This window comes from Dreissena polymorpha, chromosome 2 (genome assembly GCF_020536995.1).
Source record: "Dreissena polymorpha isolate Duluth1 chromosome 2, UMN_Dpol_1.0, whole genome shotgun sequence".
Classification (NCBI taxonomy): Eukaryota; Metazoa; Mollusca; class Bivalvia; order Myida; family Dreissenidae; genus Dreissena; species Dreissena polymorpha.
This window is the reverse complement of record NC_068356.1, coordinates 94,453,802-94,476,565: the sequence shown is the minus strand read 5'-3', so window position 1 is coordinate 94,476,565 and position 22,764 is coordinate 94,453,802. Positions and strand designations below refer to the sequence as shown.

General features: G+C 36.4%; 1 protein-coding gene across 8 annotated transcripts in view; it reads left to right on the top strand.

Moving 5' to 3' along the window:
- LOC127868109 (sushi, nidogen and EGF-like domain-containing protein 1) overlaps positions 1-21,038 on the top strand; it is a 44,336-nt gene extending 23,298 nt beyond the window's left edge. For all 8 annotated transcript variants that reach the window (XM_052409720.1, XM_052409714.1, XM_052409717.1 and 5 more), the window contains 9 exons: positions 4,824-4,934; positions 14,068-14,147; positions 15,029-15,100; positions 15,732-15,882; positions 16,797-16,903; positions 18,246-18,320; positions 18,539-18,584; positions 19,734-19,790; positions 20,961-21,038. In XM_052409720.1, the coding sequence (XP_052265680.1) occupies positions 4,824-4,934; positions 14,068-14,147; positions 15,029-15,088 (251 nt within the window). In that variant the 3' untranslated portion in view covers positions 15,089-15,100; positions 15,732-15,882; positions 16,797-16,903; ... (2 more) ...; positions 19,734-19,790; positions 20,961-21,038. The remainder of the gene's footprint in view (positions 1-4,823; positions 4,935-14,067; positions 14,148-15,028; positions 15,101-15,731; positions 15,883-16,796; positions 16,904-18,245; positions 18,321-18,538; positions 18,585-19,733; positions 19,791-20,960) is intronic.
- The last annotated feature ends 1,726 nt before the right edge of the window (positions 21,039-22,764 follow it).

The following is a 22,764-nucleotide window of genomic DNA, read 5'->3' as shown; positions in this document are numbered from 1 at the left end:
AGGTCAGCAGGGTTGTCTTTCGTAGGGCAATATCTCCATTCATAAAATTTAGTCAGTTGTTTAGTTTCACACACTCGATTTGCGACAAATCGTTTCAGCACCTTTGTACTTGATAACCATTGAAGAACAATTTGGCTATCAGACCAGTACGTTATCTTGTCCGCCATAATTGCCTGCTGAATATGTGCAGCTAACCTTGCCCCTACTAAGGCAGCCATTAGTTCCAATTGTGGTAATGTCAACGATTTCAGCGGTGCAACCCGGTTTTTCGCCATCACTAGGCATGTACCTGTCCCATTCGATACGTATGTTGCCGCACCATATGACTTCATGCTAGCGTCAACGAACACATGAAGCTCTTTTGGTGACTTCGTTTCTTTGCCATTATCCGTGCTGGATAGGAACTGGCGTTTGACTGTCATCTCCGTTGCCGTGTTGAGATCAGCAGCAATGTTGGACCACGATGTTTGAATAGCAGATGGCAGAGGCGTATCCCAATCATAGTTTCCTTTCCAAATATCCTGCAGCATAATCTTAGCCCTCACTGTAACAGGACTGAGTAGGCCAAGATGATCGTAGATCTGAGACGAAAACTTCAGTATCATTCTTTTTGTGACCTCAGGTACTTCTGGAATGTTCCTTATGACAAACTGCATTGTATCACTTTCCGTCTTCCACCGTAGACCGAGAACCTTGGTGACGTCTTCTTCATCTAGGACGTTTTCCCGTAAAGCTACTTTCTGAAGTGCTTCGCTGTTTGACGACCACGATCTAAGGTTCATGCCAGCTTTTGACATCAACGTTCTAGATTCATGAAAATACTTCAACACTTCCGTTTCAGACTCAAAACTCGAAATGACGTTATCGACGTAAAGATCACGCTCAATCACGTTTACAGCGTTACAGTCTTTGTTCTGGCGTAGGTGCTTTAAAAGTGTGGCGTTCAAAATGAAAGGTGAACAGGTCGCGCCGAACAACACAGCTTTGAAGCGATACACTACGACTTTATCCTGTGTATCGTAAGGATCTTCGAACCAAAGAAATCTGGTCATGTCTCGGTCATTTTCGTGGAGGCCGACGTGCAGAAATGCCTTTTCTATATCTGTAGTAACGGCATACTTGTGCATTCGAAATCGTACAAGCAGCGTTGTCAAGTCATTCAGTTGAGGCGGGGTTGACTCCAAGCAATCATTTAGACTAGGGTGACTTGCAGACTTTCGGCAGCTACAGTCATAGACTACACGAACAGGGGTTGTAGATGAGTCTTTCCGTACTGGATGGTGTGGAATGTAGTGAACTGTTTGAGACGGTGACTCCTTATCGACACAAACTTTCTCTATAAACCACGTCTTTCCTGTTCCTTGATAACTTCATGATACTGTTGAAGCATTTCTGGTTCACGACGGAGTCTATGAATAGTGCCCATTGTCCGCTTTAGGGCAATTTCAAAGTTCGTGGGTAATGGTGCGTGGTCTTGTTTCCATGGTAATTTGACTTCATAACGTCCGTCACGAAATGCAATGCACTTGTCTTGGTACTCTTGTATGTAGTCCAGCTCTTTCTGGTCCTGACCATCTGACGTGACACCCATGCTTTCAAGTTTCCAAAATCGCTCAAGTATTGAGTCGTTCGGCGGGCGGGTTGCGATCACGTTCATCATGTGACTCTTGCCTTTTGTTTTTGATGTAGTCCCCGTATGAACAGGACCCGACAGTAGGTAGCCTAGCTTTGACTTCACAGCTGTAGGACCGTTCCCGCGAATGACAGTGTCTTCAACCAAGTCCCAGTAGTGGTCTGCGCCAATAAGAACGGCAATGTCTAGCATTGAATCGACTGAGACTTGTTGGGCTAATTTCAACCGTCGGAGATAGGGAAATGTTGCTGCAACTGACACGAGGCTTGTGTCAATGGGTTTCGCTATTGTTGGAACAACCAGGACGCTCAATGGGATCATTCCGTTGTCGTCTGTTTTCACGTAAATTGTACTGCGATCTACGTGTTGGACTCTCGTTGTGATTCCACCGAATGACGCAATGTTCAACATTTCAATACCATCAACCGGAAGTTGAAGTTGGTCTGCCAGCTGCTGCGTAATAAAAGACTTCTGGGAGCCCTCGTCGAAGAGGATAGCTGCATCGACGGCCGTCTCCTTGATACCTACAGTAGCAATTGCCGTCTTTAGAAGAACACCAGAGTGTGGGTATTTCATAGAAGAGTGGAAAACAGTAGCTTCCGGTCTCAAAGACGATGTTTCCGGTGTGCTTTCATGTCTAATTTTGTCATCGCTGCTGGCGTTGCAGATACTCGTGTGGTGTTTCCGGTGACACTGCTGACAACGACCACGCGATCTGCAAAGTGAAACTTGATGTTTACCTAGACAATTGTAACACAGCTTGTCCTTTTTGACTACGCTTATTCGCTCGGAAGGGCTGCAATATTTCGAACATTCTGTGGGTTTGTGTTTCTCGTGACAGAATGGACAAGAAAATGTTTGTTTCTTCACATTCAAGGATTCGCTCTTGTCGAATTGAGCCTTATTAGCGTGGTTCGTCCCTGCGTAGAATGACGCAGTTTTCATGAACTGGGCGACTTTCGGATACGATGCACTTCCGGCTTCCATGATGTCGAGCTCTCTGTAGATAGCGCGGCGGAGGTCACACAGCTTCCAGTTAGTATCTCCTCGTTCTCGGGCCAGGTTTCGCTTAATGTCTGCCGGTAGCTTCTCTAATATAACCGGAACAAGTAGATCGCCATACGTGTCCTGCTGTTGGCCGATGGATTCCAAGTTCCGGATGTGTGTCTCCATTTTGTCATAAAAACTTCGAACACTCTGCAGGTTGTAGAGAGGAGCCGGTAATTGAAGCAGTGCCTGCATAATTGCGTGGGTGATTTTGTGTTGCTGTCCATACCGTTCTTTCAGCAGTTCAATAGACCGTTTGTAATTAGCGTTTGTCAAAGCGAAACCATCAATAGTTCTAGACGCGTCGCATTCCAACAGAGATTTCAGGTAGCTAAACTTCTGAATGTCCGATAGATTTGTATTTAAATGCACAGTTGTTTCAAACGAGTCCCAAAATGTTTGCCATTGTAAAATATCACCATTAAATGTAGGCAGAGAGAGTTTCGGAAGTCGGTGGTACTGTGAAGAGTTGGAAACATACGAAATATCACTTAGCGTTTGGCTGTTGTTCTGTAGGTTTAGTTGTGCATGTTTCTCACTGATGGGTTCCGCGGAGTGGGCGCTTGGTGTGTGAACCGAAAGTTCGGATCGCGGCATTGTAACGACACTTGAAGATTGGAGGCCGCCCTCTTTCTCACTTCGTACCGTGCGCAACGTGCGAAGTTTGATGTCGATTTCCAACATGTACGCGTCAGTGGCTAATATTTCCTCTTCAATGCCTTCTGTATCCAATTTTGACAATATGTCCTCGTTGAGCAACGAAACTTGCGTAATTTTCTTCTCCAGAGCGTCGAGTGTGGCAATAAATTCCATGAGCGATAGCGTATAGGCGTCTGCCAGAGTGTCCAAATATCGCTGAATAACCCGTTTATTGCCATCTCGGAGCGTTTGTAGTTTTTGCAAATTCATTCTCGTATACTTTTATCTCACGGCACCAATGTCGGCGATCGTATAGTTATTGCAAATGTACTTGAAAAAAACGTATATTCAATCCAGGTTCGACCTATTTATTTGTACGTTAAAGCAACAATAACAACAACAATAGTAGTGACGTCTATAATGACGTTACAGTTCGCGCAGCGACGTCATGCGACGTCGCGCCAAATTACGACATAGACTTTAGGAACGACACCATGTGCATCGTTTTATATGTCAATGTCGATGCAAGCAAAACACACGGTATTCGTGTGTATTTTTAAGTTTATGAGGTCAATCCGCGCACGAGGCTGCATTTTGTTAGGATCAGGAGTGTGTCCCAGCAATCCTACCTAATAGTCTTCCTAGAATCACACAGGTTGAGGACAATTTCGAATTATAATTGTTTTTTCCAACAGTACACTTTGATCGATTTTAAATGTTGTTTTCCGGCTTGTTGGGCTTCAACCCCTAACACACTCACATGCACCGGGATTGGGGATTGAATCATTCTCGCTTAGGTGAGAAGCGCGTTAACTCACCAATGCGTTAGCATGAGAGCCAAAACGATTGTGTTCGCATTTAAGCTGTCCGTGTTTATATTCTATATTGTATTATCAAGTTAACTACAAGCTATTATTTCTTCGACCAAATTTAAGTTGATGTAGAAAAAGTTTACGTAGTTAAAACCATGTTAAAGATCAAGGTATGGTATGATATTGCAATTTTAATTTAAACATATACAACTCCTTACAAACTCCGTTTGTTGTAAGACATAGAGTTATACTATGAGTATGAACACGTTGTCATCGTCGGGCCCACGCTCGTATAATTGCGCTTGACTTTTTGAACGACCGTGAGGGCTTCACAAGCAAAACGTCGATCTCACGAATGATTAATCCCTTATCAGGCACATAATTGTTTTCAAGTGTACAAAAAGTAAGATAACAACAACATAATTTTTAGCCTTGTGACACGCGGTATAAATAGCAAATGCTCGGGTCTCCCAGTTATTTAAAAGTAGATATGTATCGAATTCAAGAGATTCATTAGCTCGCTTATTGAATAAGTACTGAATGTGTTTAGTCCATAAGTTTAGACAAACCACTTTACATGTAATATATTGTATGTACAATTGTTTTGCTGCTTAAGTCTAAGTTATTTCCTATTGAATCGTAATTTAAACATGGCATCATATAATCTGCTGAATATCATGATTATGCTTAAGTACCACATCCGTGTGCCAGTCATCCTTGTCAAAATCACGGTGTTTGCGTGGAGCATCATGGCACATACCATTGTAATTGTACACACGGCTTCAGTGGTACCGACTGCGAAGGTAAAGCATAACTTATGTTGATGATATGTAAAATGTCAAGATGAACTGTTGAGAATCGATTTTATCTACCATACATCTTAATCGGATGCTTTTGTAATTCAAAGGCAGACAATTAACCATAACAAGTACTGAAACAAATGTTTATGTGCATATTTCTAAATAGTGTAATGTCCTGCCATAGCTTAAAATTACAGACATGTAACTTAACAAATGTAAGCAATGTCGTAAGCACGAGATTATACACCTCACAAATGATTCCTATAGTGTACGCCCATGCAAGCATACATGTGTTGTAGTGAAGGTTTTTAAAATGTTGATCTACGTCATCTCAATAACGACTTATCCTTTGCTTTGAGGTGTGAAATCTTCATTGTCTATCATCAGTCATTGATTCGTGTTTGCGAAGTTTTGGGTTAGTAAAGTGATATAACGTGTGTTTTAACATGTGTATCTTTATCTTTATTTAAGTCTCATCAATATACATACATGATTATAACAATACAAATAATTGCAAAATGTCAAATGTATATTGCCATTCCATATTGGAATTATAAAAGACTATCGCAGTTAAGAATTCTGCTTAAAATATACAATTACATACATTTCGACTTTCATCATTTCAACAATGTTGCACAAAAAATAAAATAGAAAGTTAAAACTGAAGAAAACTTTGCTAATCAATTTAACTTAGAACTGCCTTAAAACAATGGTAAGATACTGAAGGAAAGAAAACAAGCACTATCGCGCATACGTTAAAAAATGGATGTGGAAAGTGTTTTTTATTCGTCACATGCGACGGGATCAGGATTGAACCGCGGTCGCTTAGGTGATAAGCGCGTTTACTCACCAATGCGTTAGCCTGACAGCTAATACGATAGTGTTCGCATTTAACTGTCCGTGTTAATTTTCTATATTATATTATCAAGTTTACTACAAGCTATTACTTCGACCAAATTTTAGTTCATGTAGAAAAAGTTCACGAAGTTAACATCATGTAAAAAAGATCAAGGTATGGTATGATATTGAAATGTTAATTTGAAACATATACACCTCCTTACATACAAAATAATTGGGATAATTAAATGCTGACATTGTCAGAAGTTAGTGCCACTATTATTAACTTTACGCACTGTAAACTGTTCAACGTTAGTCGACTAATTAAAAATATAGTTTCATTGGCCTTGCCCGATTACAAACATGTATTGGGAGCGCTTACATTTTAATTTGAGAATGACTTCTCAATTCATTTTCTGATGTAAAAGCTCGGAATTAAGTGTTAACATATAGAAAAAAATGAACCCAAGTACTTACATTTGAGATTATGTTCCAAGTTTCTTTTCACGATGGCAAATCTTATTTTGAGATTTTTATTTAGTTATGTTTTTTTCACTTGCTTTTCCCTATGTTACATCTCATTATAATTGTTTACATTTACACATGTATTTTCACTTGCTCTGCATGATGTGAAATCTAAAGTATTAGTGTTTACATCTTATACTATATCTTTCCCTTCACGGCACGATTTTCGCGCTTGAATCCACACCTCTGCCACACCGAGGGTACTTGTAAGCAGAGCAACACAAAACCGTAATTGACATGCTTGTGTCTAAACGGTTACATTGGGCACCAATGTGGATGTACCAGCAATTCATGTTGTAATAATAATGTGTGAACGAGTAAGAAATAAAATTTCAGTTTTTGTTAACAGAATGCACTATTTTGAAACGAATTGTTAGTGTGCATTATGAATCATGCCATTGAAAGAACGTTTGACTATTGTACATCGATTAGAAACCCGACATAAGACTGCGGTGATCAAAGCGAATATTGATATCTCACCTAATTGAAAATTACACTTAACATAAATATAACCAAGCTTGATATGCCAAGAAAGTTTATGTTAATTATCTATATAATTCAAATAAATTTACCTTACATGTACTGCCCTAATGTTGACGTTTTTTATGTCGATAAGCAAATCACTGTGATTCCTCTCCTTGTCTAAATTGCGGAACATGTACCGCGAGTGCGCAAGTGCCTTTCTACCATTGCAAATGCAGACCCGGCCACCAAAACAGTGGCGGTAAGTAGGCTGTGCCTTGAAGCGGACAGATCGGCTAGTCTAATTAAACCGTCTTTGGAAATGAGCCGTGCTCTGTTAAAAGAGGTTTTATGCATGTGAGTAAAGTGTCGTCCAATATTAGCCTTTGCAGTCAGAACATGCTAATCCGGTACGAAACTTTCCACCCAAACTAGATTTTTGCTAACAAGAGACTTCTTTTAAACAGAACATATAATAAAAGCGGAAAGTGTTGTCCCTGATTAGCCTGTTCGGACTGCACGGCCTAAATGTAATGGGTCATACATTATTTAACCAACATTATAACCAACTACTGAACATAATAACATTAAAAATTAATATTTCAAATAAACCTTTGCATTAGTATCATTTGCTTGCAAAAATAAAGCAGTTAAGTTCCATCACACAATTGCATCTATAAATAATGCCCGTTTCCCGTAAGGTTTTCTATAAGGTTTATCTATACCTGAATAATCATAAGAATACAAATTCACCCATGAATGTATAAAACAAAGGTCCGTCACATACAACCACACCGATAAAGGCCTTATTATAAATAAAATCACATAATTAAATCAGTAAATAATACATTATATCCATATATTGATTGGCACGAATTCCCGTTACCTATATTTTAACCAACAAAATGTAAAATAATAATCTGAAAAATTATGAAGTAGATCAATCAGTACTAGATATGAGCTTACCCATATATTAATAGACAAATTTGGCCGTTAGCTAAAACTTCACGGACAAATGTTTCATTAAAATTGAAATTTTTAAACTACATCAATGAACGTTTGAGCACACTCAATCATTAATATGTACAATTCCCGTTATGTGTTATTTTACAAATACAAATAATTGTTATCTATCATTTCGCTGTAAAGTAGCATCATGTCGAATATTCCGTATACTGCCCAAAGAAGCATGGCCCATGTGTTTCAGTTCATTTTGACTGCTTCTATAACTGCATTTGCATCTCAAAAGGCCTAAAACAATGCCCGTCACCGTTTCACTAATTTTTATCTGAGACATGTTGAATATTATTGACAAATTGCATTTACCTTGAAGTAAAGTATTACACAACTACTTAAACAACAATGGTTCGAGAAAATCGTGCACGTACTTGATAAAAATACGGATTCCTTTTGTTAATTTTGAAATTGGGCAACTCTCCTAGCATGGATAACGAATTCATTTTAAAGAAGACCAAAACAAAACATCAATTAAAAATTCATAATTATGCCGTATTTCACCGATGAGGAAAATAAAGATAATTTGCAAAAACAATATTTGTACAGCAGACGTTCTGGGCCATCATGGCCCTTAGCATACACATACGTAAAGATCTCGATTAATAAAACTTTTTTTTTCAAATTTCAAACCCTGTCGAAATGGCACTTAAAGCACTTAACAACCATTGTCTTTACAGCGCATCTGTGTGACAACACTTATCAATAACGGTATATACGTCAAGTCGTCTTCACAGCGTACTATTGCGACCAAACTGGCCAAATGGCAGCCAATACATCCATACATTGCATTGTGTTCTCATCGATTCTTAATGACCACAACCCTTGTTAAATGGCAGAAATAAGATTGCATTGTTTTATTAGCTAAACCTTGAAAATACAACGCTAAAAAATGCGGCGAATGCAGTTAAATGCCTTTTTAGCGCATCTTTTTAATCTCAACCCTAGTCAAAATGGCTGACCATACACTTCATTGCATCAATAGGTTTTCCTGACGACCAGAACCCTTGCAAGAGTGGCGATCCGTAAATTGCATAGTATTTACTGAGCATCTTGCAATTATTACCATTCAACTTTGTCCCAGCTTATCTAACAACCACATCCGTTTCCCTTATAATATACAGAAAATACTTGATATCAAATATGTCTTATTAAACACGATATAAATGTTCCTTTTTCAGCACGTTCGGACTTATAAATCGTTCACAATCGTCTTGTTTTATGCCGTCTCTTTCAAGCGCCGATTCAGGCTGATCTGTTGTTTTGTTCCAAACGTACGACCGCCTGCAGTGCAATGTTTATTTGTCTACAATTGTAAAACTGATTCCGGATCGGTTAAGGATGTTTTCCCGTTTTTACTTATTGTCATCATGATTAGACTTTTCTCAACGACGTTTTTCAAGTTTACTCCATCGAAATAGTCCGACCATGATTTTAGGATTTGGCACGTCCACGTTCTTAATTCGAATGATCAAATTTCTGTTTTCCGACCGAGACGTGAAATGGGGTTCTGCACGTATACTCCTACCGACCATTGCTTGTTTTGTCCAACCAGGCCGTTCTAATCCATACACACTGCTTTCCCTGCACAAGTCTGAGTATATGCAAAGTCCTTTATCCATATAGTTAATTTCGTTCCATTTCTCTTTGGCGCGGAAATGAATCAACGCATCCTTCCATTTCCGGAACAAAAAGGTAACTTGAATGTGTGCGTCGTACCGCCTTTAAAGTACGAGTTTCTGTCGTCGCTTTTAACGTAGATGTATTTCTAAGTCGAATTTTTTTTAAAACGTTAAAATAAGTAAATGCATATATCATAAAAGTCGTTGCTCCTTACAGTTTTCTTTTCAAGCTTTGTATACAACTACCATTAAAGCCATAATTTGAGTGTCAGAAGGAATCGTTAACTAGGCGAGTCGCTGCTTGTCTGTTGATTCAACGAGTGATTAAAACAAAGGTAGCTGTGTTGTGTCCTTTTTGGACATTGGGATAGCAGTTTCGTCTTATTTTATAATGTGTTAATTTTCTCGTTCATCCAAAATGTTGCTCAATCTTTTCAAACTTAATATTCCTTTCTTCGTTGCAATTGCTTCTCGAACGTATCACCGGTTCAATAAACATGTGTCAAACTTAATCGCTTTTTAGAGGCATAATCCTATATTGAAGTTTCCATACTTCGTGAGAATCTTTCTTTTTATGCTTACCAGTGTTCTTAAAGCTAAGCTGTGTTTTAGCTCTCCATCACATCTTAAAGTATGTGTAACCATTTAAGATCGTTGTATGAATCAATAAGCGAATAAGTCGTGATTAGATGGTTTTATTGCTTTTCGGCGTAAGCAGTTTTATCGTCGTTTGCCATGTGAAGAACGAAACTGGTTAACCCCCTTGATTAAACCTTCCGTCCATGAATTGCTTCTGATAAATCTTCGTCGCCTCCCTTGTACAATAATCGATTTAAATTCTCCAATTTACTGTGCCTCTTTACCGCTATTTATACGTAACGGTACAGTCTTAACGATTTTTTTAAAGACTTCAGGCGTCTCAAAGTATTGGACACAATGGCTATTTCTCGTCTTTAATGATTCATTGAAGCAACATTCGTTTCCCGATAGTTGTCCAAGTAAGGCGTACGTACCTTTCGTCGATGAAACTTTATATGATCTTCGCGATAAACGGCATAATCTTTCTGCTTTAATAAATGATCACTTTTATTTCTTTCAAACACAAATATCCCTTCTTTTCTGGACTAGCTTTACCTTATCCACCGCACAATACAATAGGGCGTGTTTAGGATCTTGGTTGTTAGGTCTAATTTGATTTTTGTCATAGCGAACTTGATTTTATAATGCTGTTATTTGGGGTCTAGATGGTCTTACGTTTGGAGTTGTGGCTAATTAACTTTAAGGTACGAATCATTTTCTCATTGAACATAAATTTTGTGTATATGTTTACTTGTATCTATGATAAATGAAACACAATGATCTTACGCTATGATAGCAGTGCACTGGGTCCTTATTTCATTGATATCGAACAATGATCACAAACTTTTTACAAACTCTCTAAAGCTCCAATGAATGCAAAACTCAGCCACTTGGTATATTTCTGTAACGACCATTCCATAATCGTAGTTCAAACGCAGAAATGGCACAACTAAAAGTATTTGACTGGCTTTTATGCTACCTTATGGTACATGAGTCCTATCATGCTTGCCAATTGCATTAAAATGAATGTCCATGATGTAAACTACAGCTGTCATTTATTTCTGAATACTCGGAGGGAGATATACTCAGTTGCAAGCAGAAAGAGGCCCATCTTTTAGGATATCTACCACTATTGTATCAAACACCGACACCATCCAGAATAGCATAGCCTTTAATATCGCCATTACGGCATTGAACAGTTCTTGGCCACAACAAAAACATTACACAATTTGTTTTGTTTTCAGGATTATGCAGGATCGACAGTTGTTTTTCGAAGCATTCTTTGTCGAGTTTTAGGTTGTATTTTGCATTGTTAAATCATATAACGAGAATCTGGCACATATGTCCTTGGCCGTATTACTGGTTCAAAGAATTCGATTTTTCATCATTGTCAGAATCTTACAAATCTTTAAATTCCGCGAAATGTAGAACTCATTGATTGCTGGTTTCGTTGCTTTCGACCAGCATCTCCTTGTTTTCCGATTAAAACTGAAACTGCAGAAAAAGTGTGCAGTTGAGTGCAACCAACGCCAGCATGCCCGAAAGGAGCTGTTTTAAGAAGAGACGATAGCCCATAAATTGCAAAAAATGAAAGTAGCAGGGCCCCAAGTCGAACACTCACAAGGAGTAGATGTTAGCAAATGCCCTAGAGAAATTTGAAGCAAGAAAAACAAATAACATTTGTCAACAACTTGAGAACAATAGCAGATAAAACAACATTAGTAGAAGAGTAAACAAGGAATACATAGAAACGTCATGTAAAGTAAAAATGAGAACAAAACAGAACGAAGGACAAGTACTCCATCAGAACGGTCGATTGTTAGTGAATAACAAAGGGCAGAAGAGGAGGTGGATCTAGGACTTCCAGGTGCTACTCAACAGACAGCTCCTGTGAACTCACCGCTGATACCGCCAGCCCCAAGCGCCCAATAAAGTGCTGCGCAACCAAGAAGGAAATGATTCACATGTTGCTGAACTAAACGAAAAACACCTACACGCCGTCTTCCTAAAGGGGAGATCATGAACAGATCGAAATCGGCTCATCATTCTGAAACAATCGAGTCATTGGAAGATGTGTAAAGCTTGATCTATATAGAAACCACCCTTGACAAACATGGAGGAACTGATGTACTTAGTGTTTCGCACCTTAATATTAGCGTTCTTGATCAAGACAGGGGCTTATTTGGTTTCCGGCTCCTTCCGTAAAGACGGTGTCGTTATATCAATAAGTTGCGAGTAGATCCTGAACACAAGCAACGTCATCACAACTCGAAATCAATACATGGCGTTCACTATAAATTGTTTGCGAAACCAAGTAGCGGTATTTAACCATGTCTCTGTTGTGGACAATAACTCATACCACTACATTTATACGAAACGAACGTCGTTATGGATTATAAATGGCATCAAGGTAACCAATTAGCTGATCCACACTGATGGACAAAACAGTATGCTTACATAGACACTATCGATTCCGTTTCCTCGGAGGAACCGATACATCGTATTTTTCACCAGATTTTATGAAGTCAATTTGGTATAGTTTGATTAAAAACACTCCGCTGGTGAACGGTAAATCACGTTAACAATCAAAGGAAATTTAAATGTTGCGTAACACATACAATCATGGTGGAGAAATCTTAAAAAAATATCTACGATTTGTAAATCTGTTGTTTTCAATTGCAGTTCTTTAAACTTTTTAAATACCTTTTTTGAGCATACTGTAATCTCCAACACGTATAATTTAGATAATTTTATTTTAAATTAGAACTTTTCAGACGTTGTCGTTACTTGTAGTTAGTTATAAAATATTATGAGGTCATTTAAAATAATAAATTGCGATTCTTTACAAACTTTCTTTAGTCTCCTTTGTAAACGCGAAATTTGCTGTTGATTATGGCATTATAATTTATTGAATATGTACTTTATACCGAATAACTAGTTGAATTCGTGTAGCAGACGTTTTGTTGATAAATAAATAAGATATTTACTGGACGTAAAGTATTAAATGCGTTTGTATTTGGTTCCATGTATGCGCAGATCTCATAGATACCGCAACTCCTTCTAATCATGCACCGTCAAACACCACGACGCACCAACCAACTAATATAACCACACTGGCGTAAACAAATGGTCCTACGCTTGTGTCAACGAATGGTCTTGCGCTTATGTCAACGAACAGTCTCACGCTTATGTCAACAACATTTACCACGACAGACGTTCCAACTCATTCTATTAAATTAAATTAAATTAAATAAATGATTATGCGATCCTGTATCAATGTTTTCTTTGCCTCAATATTAAATTAACACAGTCATATTGATTGACCTAATGTATAACCATGCAGAAAGTTGCACATTCATCGAAAGAATTTGCTTTTTTTTAAACAAGTTCACTATCGATCTTTATACTTGTAGGCGCGGTAAGAAATCCAAATAACGAGCTGTACATGGAGTGATATATCTAATATGTTTTCGATGTAATTTCAATTGTAATGCTGTTTTGATTACTTTTATTTTTCGTTGCATCAACCTTTGCACGACGATCACGATAGTGTTTATATTGTATGTGTATTTGCTGTTTAACAAATGCAATCATTATTATGTTGGTGCATAAGATATGAAACTTGCGGATTTTCACGCTTTTTTTTTCAAATGTTATGCATGGCAAAAGTTAGGAAACACATTTCTATGTGCCAATTATAATTAACTTCGCTATGTAAGCTAAATTTTGCAGTATGATCTATAAATAAAACTGTTATTTTAAAAACAACGGCCAGGCAGGCGATGTCTTGAAAAATATATATTCGTTTACTTATTAAGTAAAAAAAAATCATTGTTTCCTCTAAAATCTTCAAACAGTCGTATACTAAGAAAGATCGGCAAATCTTTTTATAAAGCTTTTCCCACTATAAAAAGGGTGCTCAATCACAGAATAATACAAACTTTCTGCGCGACGTATCTTTATTTATATGCACACGTTACTTTTGCGATTTTAATTCATTATGATGGTATAAAACAAAAGAAATGATAACTATCGGCACCGACATTTTGTGTCTGTAGGGTAAGTGGAAACACTTATTTTCATTTTACGCGTTACAGATAACAAGTTCTGTTTGGCTTGTGATGATGCCGTGTCCCCGCACACATGTGACAAGATCACAATTTGCGGAAGTCATGAGGTAGGAACATTTGACAGCGCATATTTGTTTGGTTTGATGACTATTCTATTTAATTGCAAGAATGGTAAGATAATAAATTTTTGTATCAATGAGAAAACAACATATTCGATCATACACCGAATAAAACAAATTTTAGAGATGTATCTCACAATTGCAAACCGATTTTGTTAATTCAAAGATATTGCATTTATGTTTTATTTTGATTTGAGAAAAACATACTTGTGTAGTTTTACTGAGATCGCATTATTTGTTACCAAAAAGTTGTATATTGCACTGAAACATATACCAGATATATCATATTGGTCTAAAAGTGCCTCTTACGCGGTACAGCTTCACACAACCAACTCGACTGATACAAAATGACAATAAAGTAATATTCCATTTATTCTATACCTTTTTGACGATTAATATAAAATTATGAACCACATGCATTATGTCAAGCACACACATGTTTTCGCTATTGGTGATTTTTGGCCGAAGACGGCCTAGCGGTTGGTTTGGCATAAAAAGAAAGACCAGCCACAAGTCAGATATGAAAACAGAAAACACTAATTAAAATTAACATAGACTCACTACCAGATAAGTGTTCAAAATCACATTTGAATTAATATCGTCACGTGATCAACTGAAGGATATAAACTATTTTATACTTGCGTATGGTTATGATTGAGTAGCAGCCAAAGAAAAAGTAAACGATGCAAAATTTGGATGACACACCTGAAAGTACAAAGATTCACAACGCAGCGTAAAACAAAGGTTAACATATATAAAACAAATTATCAAGATTTGTTAAACTGTTGTTGTTTTACTAAATTTAAAATGTTTGCGTTGAATGTTTATATAACTTTGGAAATGCAGATATGCTTTATGACCTATTTTAGATTTGCTATGTGGACTCCTACGTGACGTCTGTGGGTTCCTTACGTTTCAATCTTGGTTGACGTGATGTACAGGTATGACAAAATAATGATACATATACTATTACTAATACTAATACTATTACTAATAATAACATTAATAATAATAAGTATTATTATTATTATTTTTTTTTTAATTATTATTATTATTATTATTATTATTAATAATATAATTAATATCATTATTATTATCATCATCATCATCATCATTACTACTAGTATTACTCTTATTATTTTTACAATTATTTTGTTATTATTTTTATTATTTTTATTATTATTATTATTATTATTAGTATGATATTATTATTATTATTATTATTATTATTCATTTTATTATTATTATTATTAGTAGTAGTAGTAGTAGTAGTAGAAGTAGTATTCTAAGTAGAAGTAGTAGTAGTAGTAGTAGAAGTAGTAGTAGTAGTAGTAGTAGTAGTAGTAGTAGTAGTAGAAGTAGTAGTAGTAGTAGTAGTAGTAGTAGTAGTAGTAGTAGTAGTAGTAGTAGTAGTAGTAGTAGTAGTAGTAGTAGTAGTAGTAGTAGTAGTAGTAGTAGTAGTAGTAGTAGTAGTAGTAGTAGTAGTAGTAGTAGTAGTAGTTGGTGTAGTAGTAGTATTTTATATTTAATATTTAATATTTAACATAATCTATATCTGTTGAATGTTTAAAGCAATGCGGCGTCACGGACTCTGGCATTGGAAAACGATCCAAAGATGAACTTGACCTTCCACTGAACGTCATGGCAAGCGACGGACGCAACGTTACATGCACACAGTGTTGCAACGGAACACTTTGCAACGCCGGGGGATGTGGCTCCGACGGTACTGCAGCATTTTTATATAAAATCAACAAATATGTATAATGTTCAGTGTTGTGACCTAAGCTTTAATTTTTTTTTCGGGGGGGGGGGAATTAAAAGTCATACCTTGTCGTATGTAAGGTTTGCGTGTTATTGGCAATTGATTACTAGCCTTAACTATAAGACTTGCCTATGTTAACAATACAAATTATTTTGATAATGTTTATAAAGATGCATTCTTAATATATCGTGTTTCAACAGCCTCAACTATGCTAACGTGATTGTTGGAAATTGCTTTTTTTGTATTTAGGATTATTTTAACTAAGTTCTGAGGTCTGTTTTGTCGTGGTGTAAACGTCGCAACGTGAATGTTTTATCTCCTTTATATGCATTTATATTCACAATTTCTCCAGTTAGGCCATCTGTCCAAGCGCGCTGTTTTTATGATTCACAATTAAACTTTTTATCATGAAAGAGAGCTATTTTATATTGACCCTTCTTTGTATCTGACATTTCCTTCAGCCAGACTATATGTCCTGGTAAGTTGGGTTGTATGGTATACAATATTTTAGATAACAGTACTATTATTGAGCATCTCATAGACAGCCCGAGTGGGGATCGAACCCGTGACCTTCCGATCGCTAGGCGAACACCTTATCCATTACGCCACGGCGAACTTTGTCTGTCGTTGCCTGAGTATGTACCCAGTGTATGTGATATGTGATATGGAAGAGCAAGTATATGCAACAGCGATATTTATAGTATAATTATACGCACACAGCGAAATGTGATATGGAACGACGAGCGGATAAATCAACACTTAATCCAGGTTTATTGTGTGTGTAGTTAAAACAATACATCAATATATGTATGTGTTTCACATGTTTAATGACCAAATTTAAGACCATCTTGTATACATATTTCATGTTTTGCCAGCATTTGCCCCAATCAGCCCCGTTGTACGCGGTCCAGTGTGCTTCAATTGTGAACAACAGGCCAACATTGACGATTGTTATAAGATCCGTATTTGCGGGCGTGATGAGGTAATATCGTCGCAATAGGTTTCACATTGTATGTTCTCATATTCATTAATACATTGTGTTTATTTTTTTAATCGCAAAACCGACATTTCTGTTGTAAGCTGTTTTGTAGATCCGAACTTTGCGTCGTGTTCCATTATAAATCTATCTAAGACTTATTTATTTGTTTTCGTACTGTACACGTGCCGTTTGTTGTCAGTTCTTCAACGGCGCAACATTTATTTCAAACACAGAACCGTTAATTTTTGACACGAATTAGTTAGTTGTGTTATAATATGAAGCAAGCCCTGTTTGACACGTATTAGTTGTGTTATTTTATAACCAAGCCCTGTTTTACAAGTATTAGTTGTGTTATTATATGAAACAAGCCCTGTTTGGCACGTATGATTTGTGTTAAACATGTGATATAAAACAAGCCCTGTTTGACATGTAGAAGTTGTGTTAAAATATGAAAAAGCCATGTTTGACACGTAGACGTTGTGCAATAATATGAAACAAGCCCAGTGTGACACGTATTAGCTGTGCAAGTATAATATGAAAAAATATGTTTGACACGTAGACGTTGTGTTTTTATATGAAATTGTTCCGGTTATATGGGTATATTTTGGGTTATAATATGGAACCGTTTGACTTGTATATATTATGGTATAATATGATATCGCCCCTGTTTGACGATTAGTTGGAATATTGGCAATGGGTGTGTTTAACACTTATACACTGTGTTATTATATGGTATTTTCCCAGTTTGACAGGTTTATTTTGCGTTATAGTATAGTACCATCTATGTTTGACGCATATATGTTGTGAGATGATATGATTGTGTCCTTATTAGATGATTATATGGCGTGTCATTATACGACAAATCTCTGTTTGAAGATTACATGTTTTTTGATAATATGCTACTGTGCATGTTCCTAATTCTCTAATCATGCCACACCGTTTGACAATCAAATGCTTTATATGGCATGTATTCCGTTTTTTATCCTACCATGTTGTGTCATAATATGGCACTGCCCCCATTTACACGTATATGTTATGTTATTATAATTATGAAAGATAGCACTTCTCAATTTCCTGCCGCATTATCAAACCACATGCGAGGATAATCGGTTGTAAAATTCGTGAAGTTCATGTTTTTATCTTTATGTTAAGTAATTATCTATTCGCAATATACCGTTTATTTTCAAGAAATAAGAAATAATTGCACCAAATATACTTCCAGATGTAAATTAATTTAAGGTGTGAATGTAGTATTTAAAGTCAACCTATAGGAGTTGATGCCTGCGAGCATTTTGTGTTATCATATGACGCTGTCCCTATTTGACACGTATATGGTGTGTTATAGATGTGTGAAATAGAAGATATGTCATCAGCAGATGGGCACCAGGCGTATTGGAGAACACGGTGTGTTCCCGAACGGGTAAATAAACATGTGTTTCCGTATGGATACAATTTAGATTTCCTAAATGACACGTTAAATTAAAAAATGTATAAATATATTTTTATAACGATATTCTTATCTTGGAACGAAAGTGTATACGCTTTGAATAAAAGTTCTTATTTGATAAATATGATACTTTGATAAAGAATTTTACATGGGGGTTGTTCAAATGTTTATATCTTTCGTCTGTTTCAAAGACTTGCAGGTCAACGCAAGCCATACACGCGCAGTTAATGGCTTATGGTAAGCAAATTAATGTTTTTTTTATTATATCCATGTATTTCGAATGCATGAACAAAACTTTTTTTATTGTTACAGCTTCGATTTTTGTATACACACCATCACAGTTTATTACAATCGAAAAAAATACTTTATACATTGTACAATGAGATTTGAAATGTTTCTTTAACCCTTTTTGTACATTGTCTTTTGATTTGTGTTTTTAGGGAGTGTAAGTTAGTGTAACAAATATAAAAAATACGCAGTAGGTGGAGGATTTTATTGTTTTGACATATCACCATCAAAAAAAGTTTTCATGTTTAGGAAAACATATCAAGGTATAAGCACATTAAAAGCACATGCATATGAATATGCGTTTATTATTAAGCGATAAATACATTTCGGAGCCGGGGAAAGGCTAAATATTAACCCAATCAACACAATATATTAAATATTGGGGCTGTTATAGATTCACAAATTGACCGGTTTAATATATACTTTTTAAATGTCATTTTTATCGATTTAAATCATTTGAAATTAATGGTCTCTTACAATACAATAAGCAAATAAGTATAGAGAGGCCGGTCTGAGAGCAAGTTTATGTTGATTTAAAATAATAAATTGTTCCAAAAGTTCAATTGAATGGTATGACAAATTTGGGGTATTTTAAAGTTTAAAGTGCATGTCAATTCAGAACTCCAGATATTTATTTTACAAGCTCATCTAATGCTAAAGCATTGATACTGTTTTGTGCTTTATGGCTACATCGGCTCATCATCCGAGATTGTTTGTGATAAATGCATGTTAACAACCGTTCCTCCGTTAGTATCCGAAGTTTACAGTTTCATAGTAATTCATGCAGTGTGAAATTCGTTCAACGTGTGTAAGATACGTTTTAGACTATCACAACAGCATATATCGGCCCCCATTTCAAGCTAATTAGATTTAATAATTTAAAATGTCGGCCACCTTTTCCGTGTTATGACGTCAGCAGCGCGCGTGTTAAAGTTCGCCTGGGCTATGATCACGCCGAGATCTATAGCGATAACGTTTGGATAGGTTGTGGAGCAATGATGGGTTCTTTCACTTATACAAATATTATTTTTTAACACTTTACACAAGATCGTAATCATGCATTTGCGGTTATTGAACGGAGCATTTTAACTATTTCAGGCAAACCATGTACGAGGGCATGCTGCAAAGAAGACCTCTGTAACCAATCGTGCCCCGGTAAATAAATATTTTGAAGCAATCATCTAGTCGACGAGCTCTGTAATAACACCTTTCCCATGCATTTAAGTATATGATTCCTGGCGGCAATTAACCAATAGAGGAAATGTGTAATCCATCATGTGTAAGTTTAAGTTTCTCAGAATGCACTAGTACACGAAATCCGCTATCAACGATGTCCATGGAAGGATTTCAATAGTACACGAAGTATGCCAACAACTCTGACCGTTAAAGTATTAGTGTCACAGCCGTTCAATCGGAAACGAACTCTGTAAAGAATGCTGACCATGTAAATATTAGTTTTCCGACTATTTAACAACAAACGACTTCTGGAATCAATTTTGTCTGTGCAGGTATTACTTCCTCAAATTTTTACTAGCAAAGGACCAATGTAAAAATGAATTTTGGTAAAATTTAACTATAGACGACAACAAATAATTAGAAGACATGAAATAATGCTTATATCGGTAAGCAATTTACATACTGTCTCTGTCATCTTATTTATCGTGGCCATGCAAGGGTTAGTTACACAACAAATAACTAGAAGACAGTCTCGGTTTTCCCATAAAGTATACGTTTCGCGGCAATCAACTAACATATTGTCTCTGTAATATATTCTGCCATTTGAAGTACATGGGTTTTTTCCCGGCTATTAATTTAAAGTAATTCAATTATGTAAATTATTGCTGTTTGTTTCTCATGAAACATGCACGTCAAATTCGTCAGTTTCATCCTTAAAATATTGTTTGTGTATCTACTATTTAATTATAATTATAATGTTACATCTCCAAGAATGTGTATTTTTTTAGAAATGTTGAATATATGGGTTATATAGGGACATTGCCGTTAACGCTCGTTAAACATCATGAATCGGCCATTTTAAATTCCCCAAATATATAAACCCTTATTAGCCATTCTTTGTTTGAAAGGTACTATTAAGAAGGAGGGCAGGGTGTTAAGGTCAGTCATTCGGTATGTGTACTCACTACTGTTGCTGTGTTGTTTACTTTTACCGATGGTTATCAAGGATCATGGTGAGCCGTGACCCATGAATGTTTATTCTGTTATTTTTTCGTTGAGTATTAATTTGCTAGAGACTTTTTAATATTGGTTATTAAGGTGTATATTCTACTCCTGAATTACAATTTACTTTACATTGTTGATTTTCAGGGTCATCTTAAGCGACGACAAAAACTCCTCTTAAATGTGAAGTTGACGCAGGATATACAATTAAAGATATGAAAACGATGCGTGTACTTTTTTATATCTTATTCTTCTTTTGCACGTTCGTCCTATTGACATATTTGTACATTGAAAAATTTTGGATTTCTTAAAGCCATATACACATATGGCTAATATCCCCATCTTTTATCCGCATTGGTATCGATTTATATAATACCTCCCATATTTGGCGTAGTTCAAACATAAAACAAGAATTGTATCTTTTTAATTTTCTTATGGCATGTATACGCTACGAGAATGGACTATCACAAATGGCTAAACCAATCGTTTTGTAAACATTATAAAAGTATTTAAATATACCTTACTGTTTTAACTACGATGGCAGACAAAATTACGCACGATGCATTCCACCTTCCTGTATACACTCTGATAGCAGACGAGTGCACGCTATAAACCCTACCCTCGTGTTACACTACGATACACCATACCTTCGATTTAAACTACGATATAAGACGAAATAGCGCACGATAAACTTTGCCTCCCTGAATTATGATAGCAAACGATTACGCACAATTAACCCTACATTTTTCTTCTTCTTTCCCACTCAGTACAGGGCTCCACTAGAGCATCGACGCACATTGACTGTTCAACAGTTTGACTTTACAAGGAGTCTTGGACCCGGGGTAGAACCAGTGCGTGGTGTCTGGGTGAGATTTAAAGAACGCTCCCACAGTGGAACCCGTGATCTTCCGATCGCTAGGCGGACACCATAATTGTAACGTCACGACGATCGAATCTTTTTAACACTTCGATAATAGACGATTGGGCGAGATAAACCCTTACTTTCTGTATTAACTACGATAGCAGATAATTACACGCGATTAATCCAAACCTTATCTTCCTGTTTATTTATTTTAGCCAAATTGAAATCAAGTTGATTTGTCTCCATAAAATCATGTTAAAAGTGCGAGATGAATTACACATACTTTTTTTTCGGACAGTGCAACCTATTTTTACAATTAATTATAAAGTGGCCATAAGCAATATTAACTGCTTTAACCGACATAAATTGTGTTTTTACCCTCTGATTAAATATTTTTGTAACATTCGGCTATTTTAAGCATACATATACTTGACTCTGTAGTTAGCATGGTAAGTAGATCCCCATATTTCAATGCTGTTGTGCTACAGCAATTAATAAAATAACACAATTAAAGCTTTGCCCTGGCTACTTTAATCGGTTTACAAAAATATATGTATTTACGTATTTAGTAGATTTGTATCGAGTACAACGGAAATTGTCCATATGACCATTGCCCTAGAATACGTTTTAGTTCGGATAAGGGGGGCAGTGAGAGATACATTACACGACACGTTTTAGAAACGCTCCTAGGTCGTTGAGTACCCGGTGTGAAGCACCGAATATAACGCACATCGGTATAATGTCGCGTGCAACAACAGAGCTATTCAGCAAGGATTGAACGGGGCATTGAATCTGCGACCATTGAGCTTTAACAAAAATGTTGTAGCACTAGACCACAAATCCGGTCTTTGCACAAACTGCATGGATTGGCGCAGTATTTCTTGCCAAATAGATCTCTGATTTGTGTTAATGTGTTCTTTGTTTTGATTTCTGAAAGAGGTCGCACAGATAGAAAGAAGAAAATTAAGCATCTGAAGATATTCGTTATTTGTCGTTTGGTTGAATCAAAAGCATCCGATAAAATAATTTAAATTGTAATTTGTGCATATAATATTACGGAAAGGTGTACAATTTGATGAGCGAACTCAC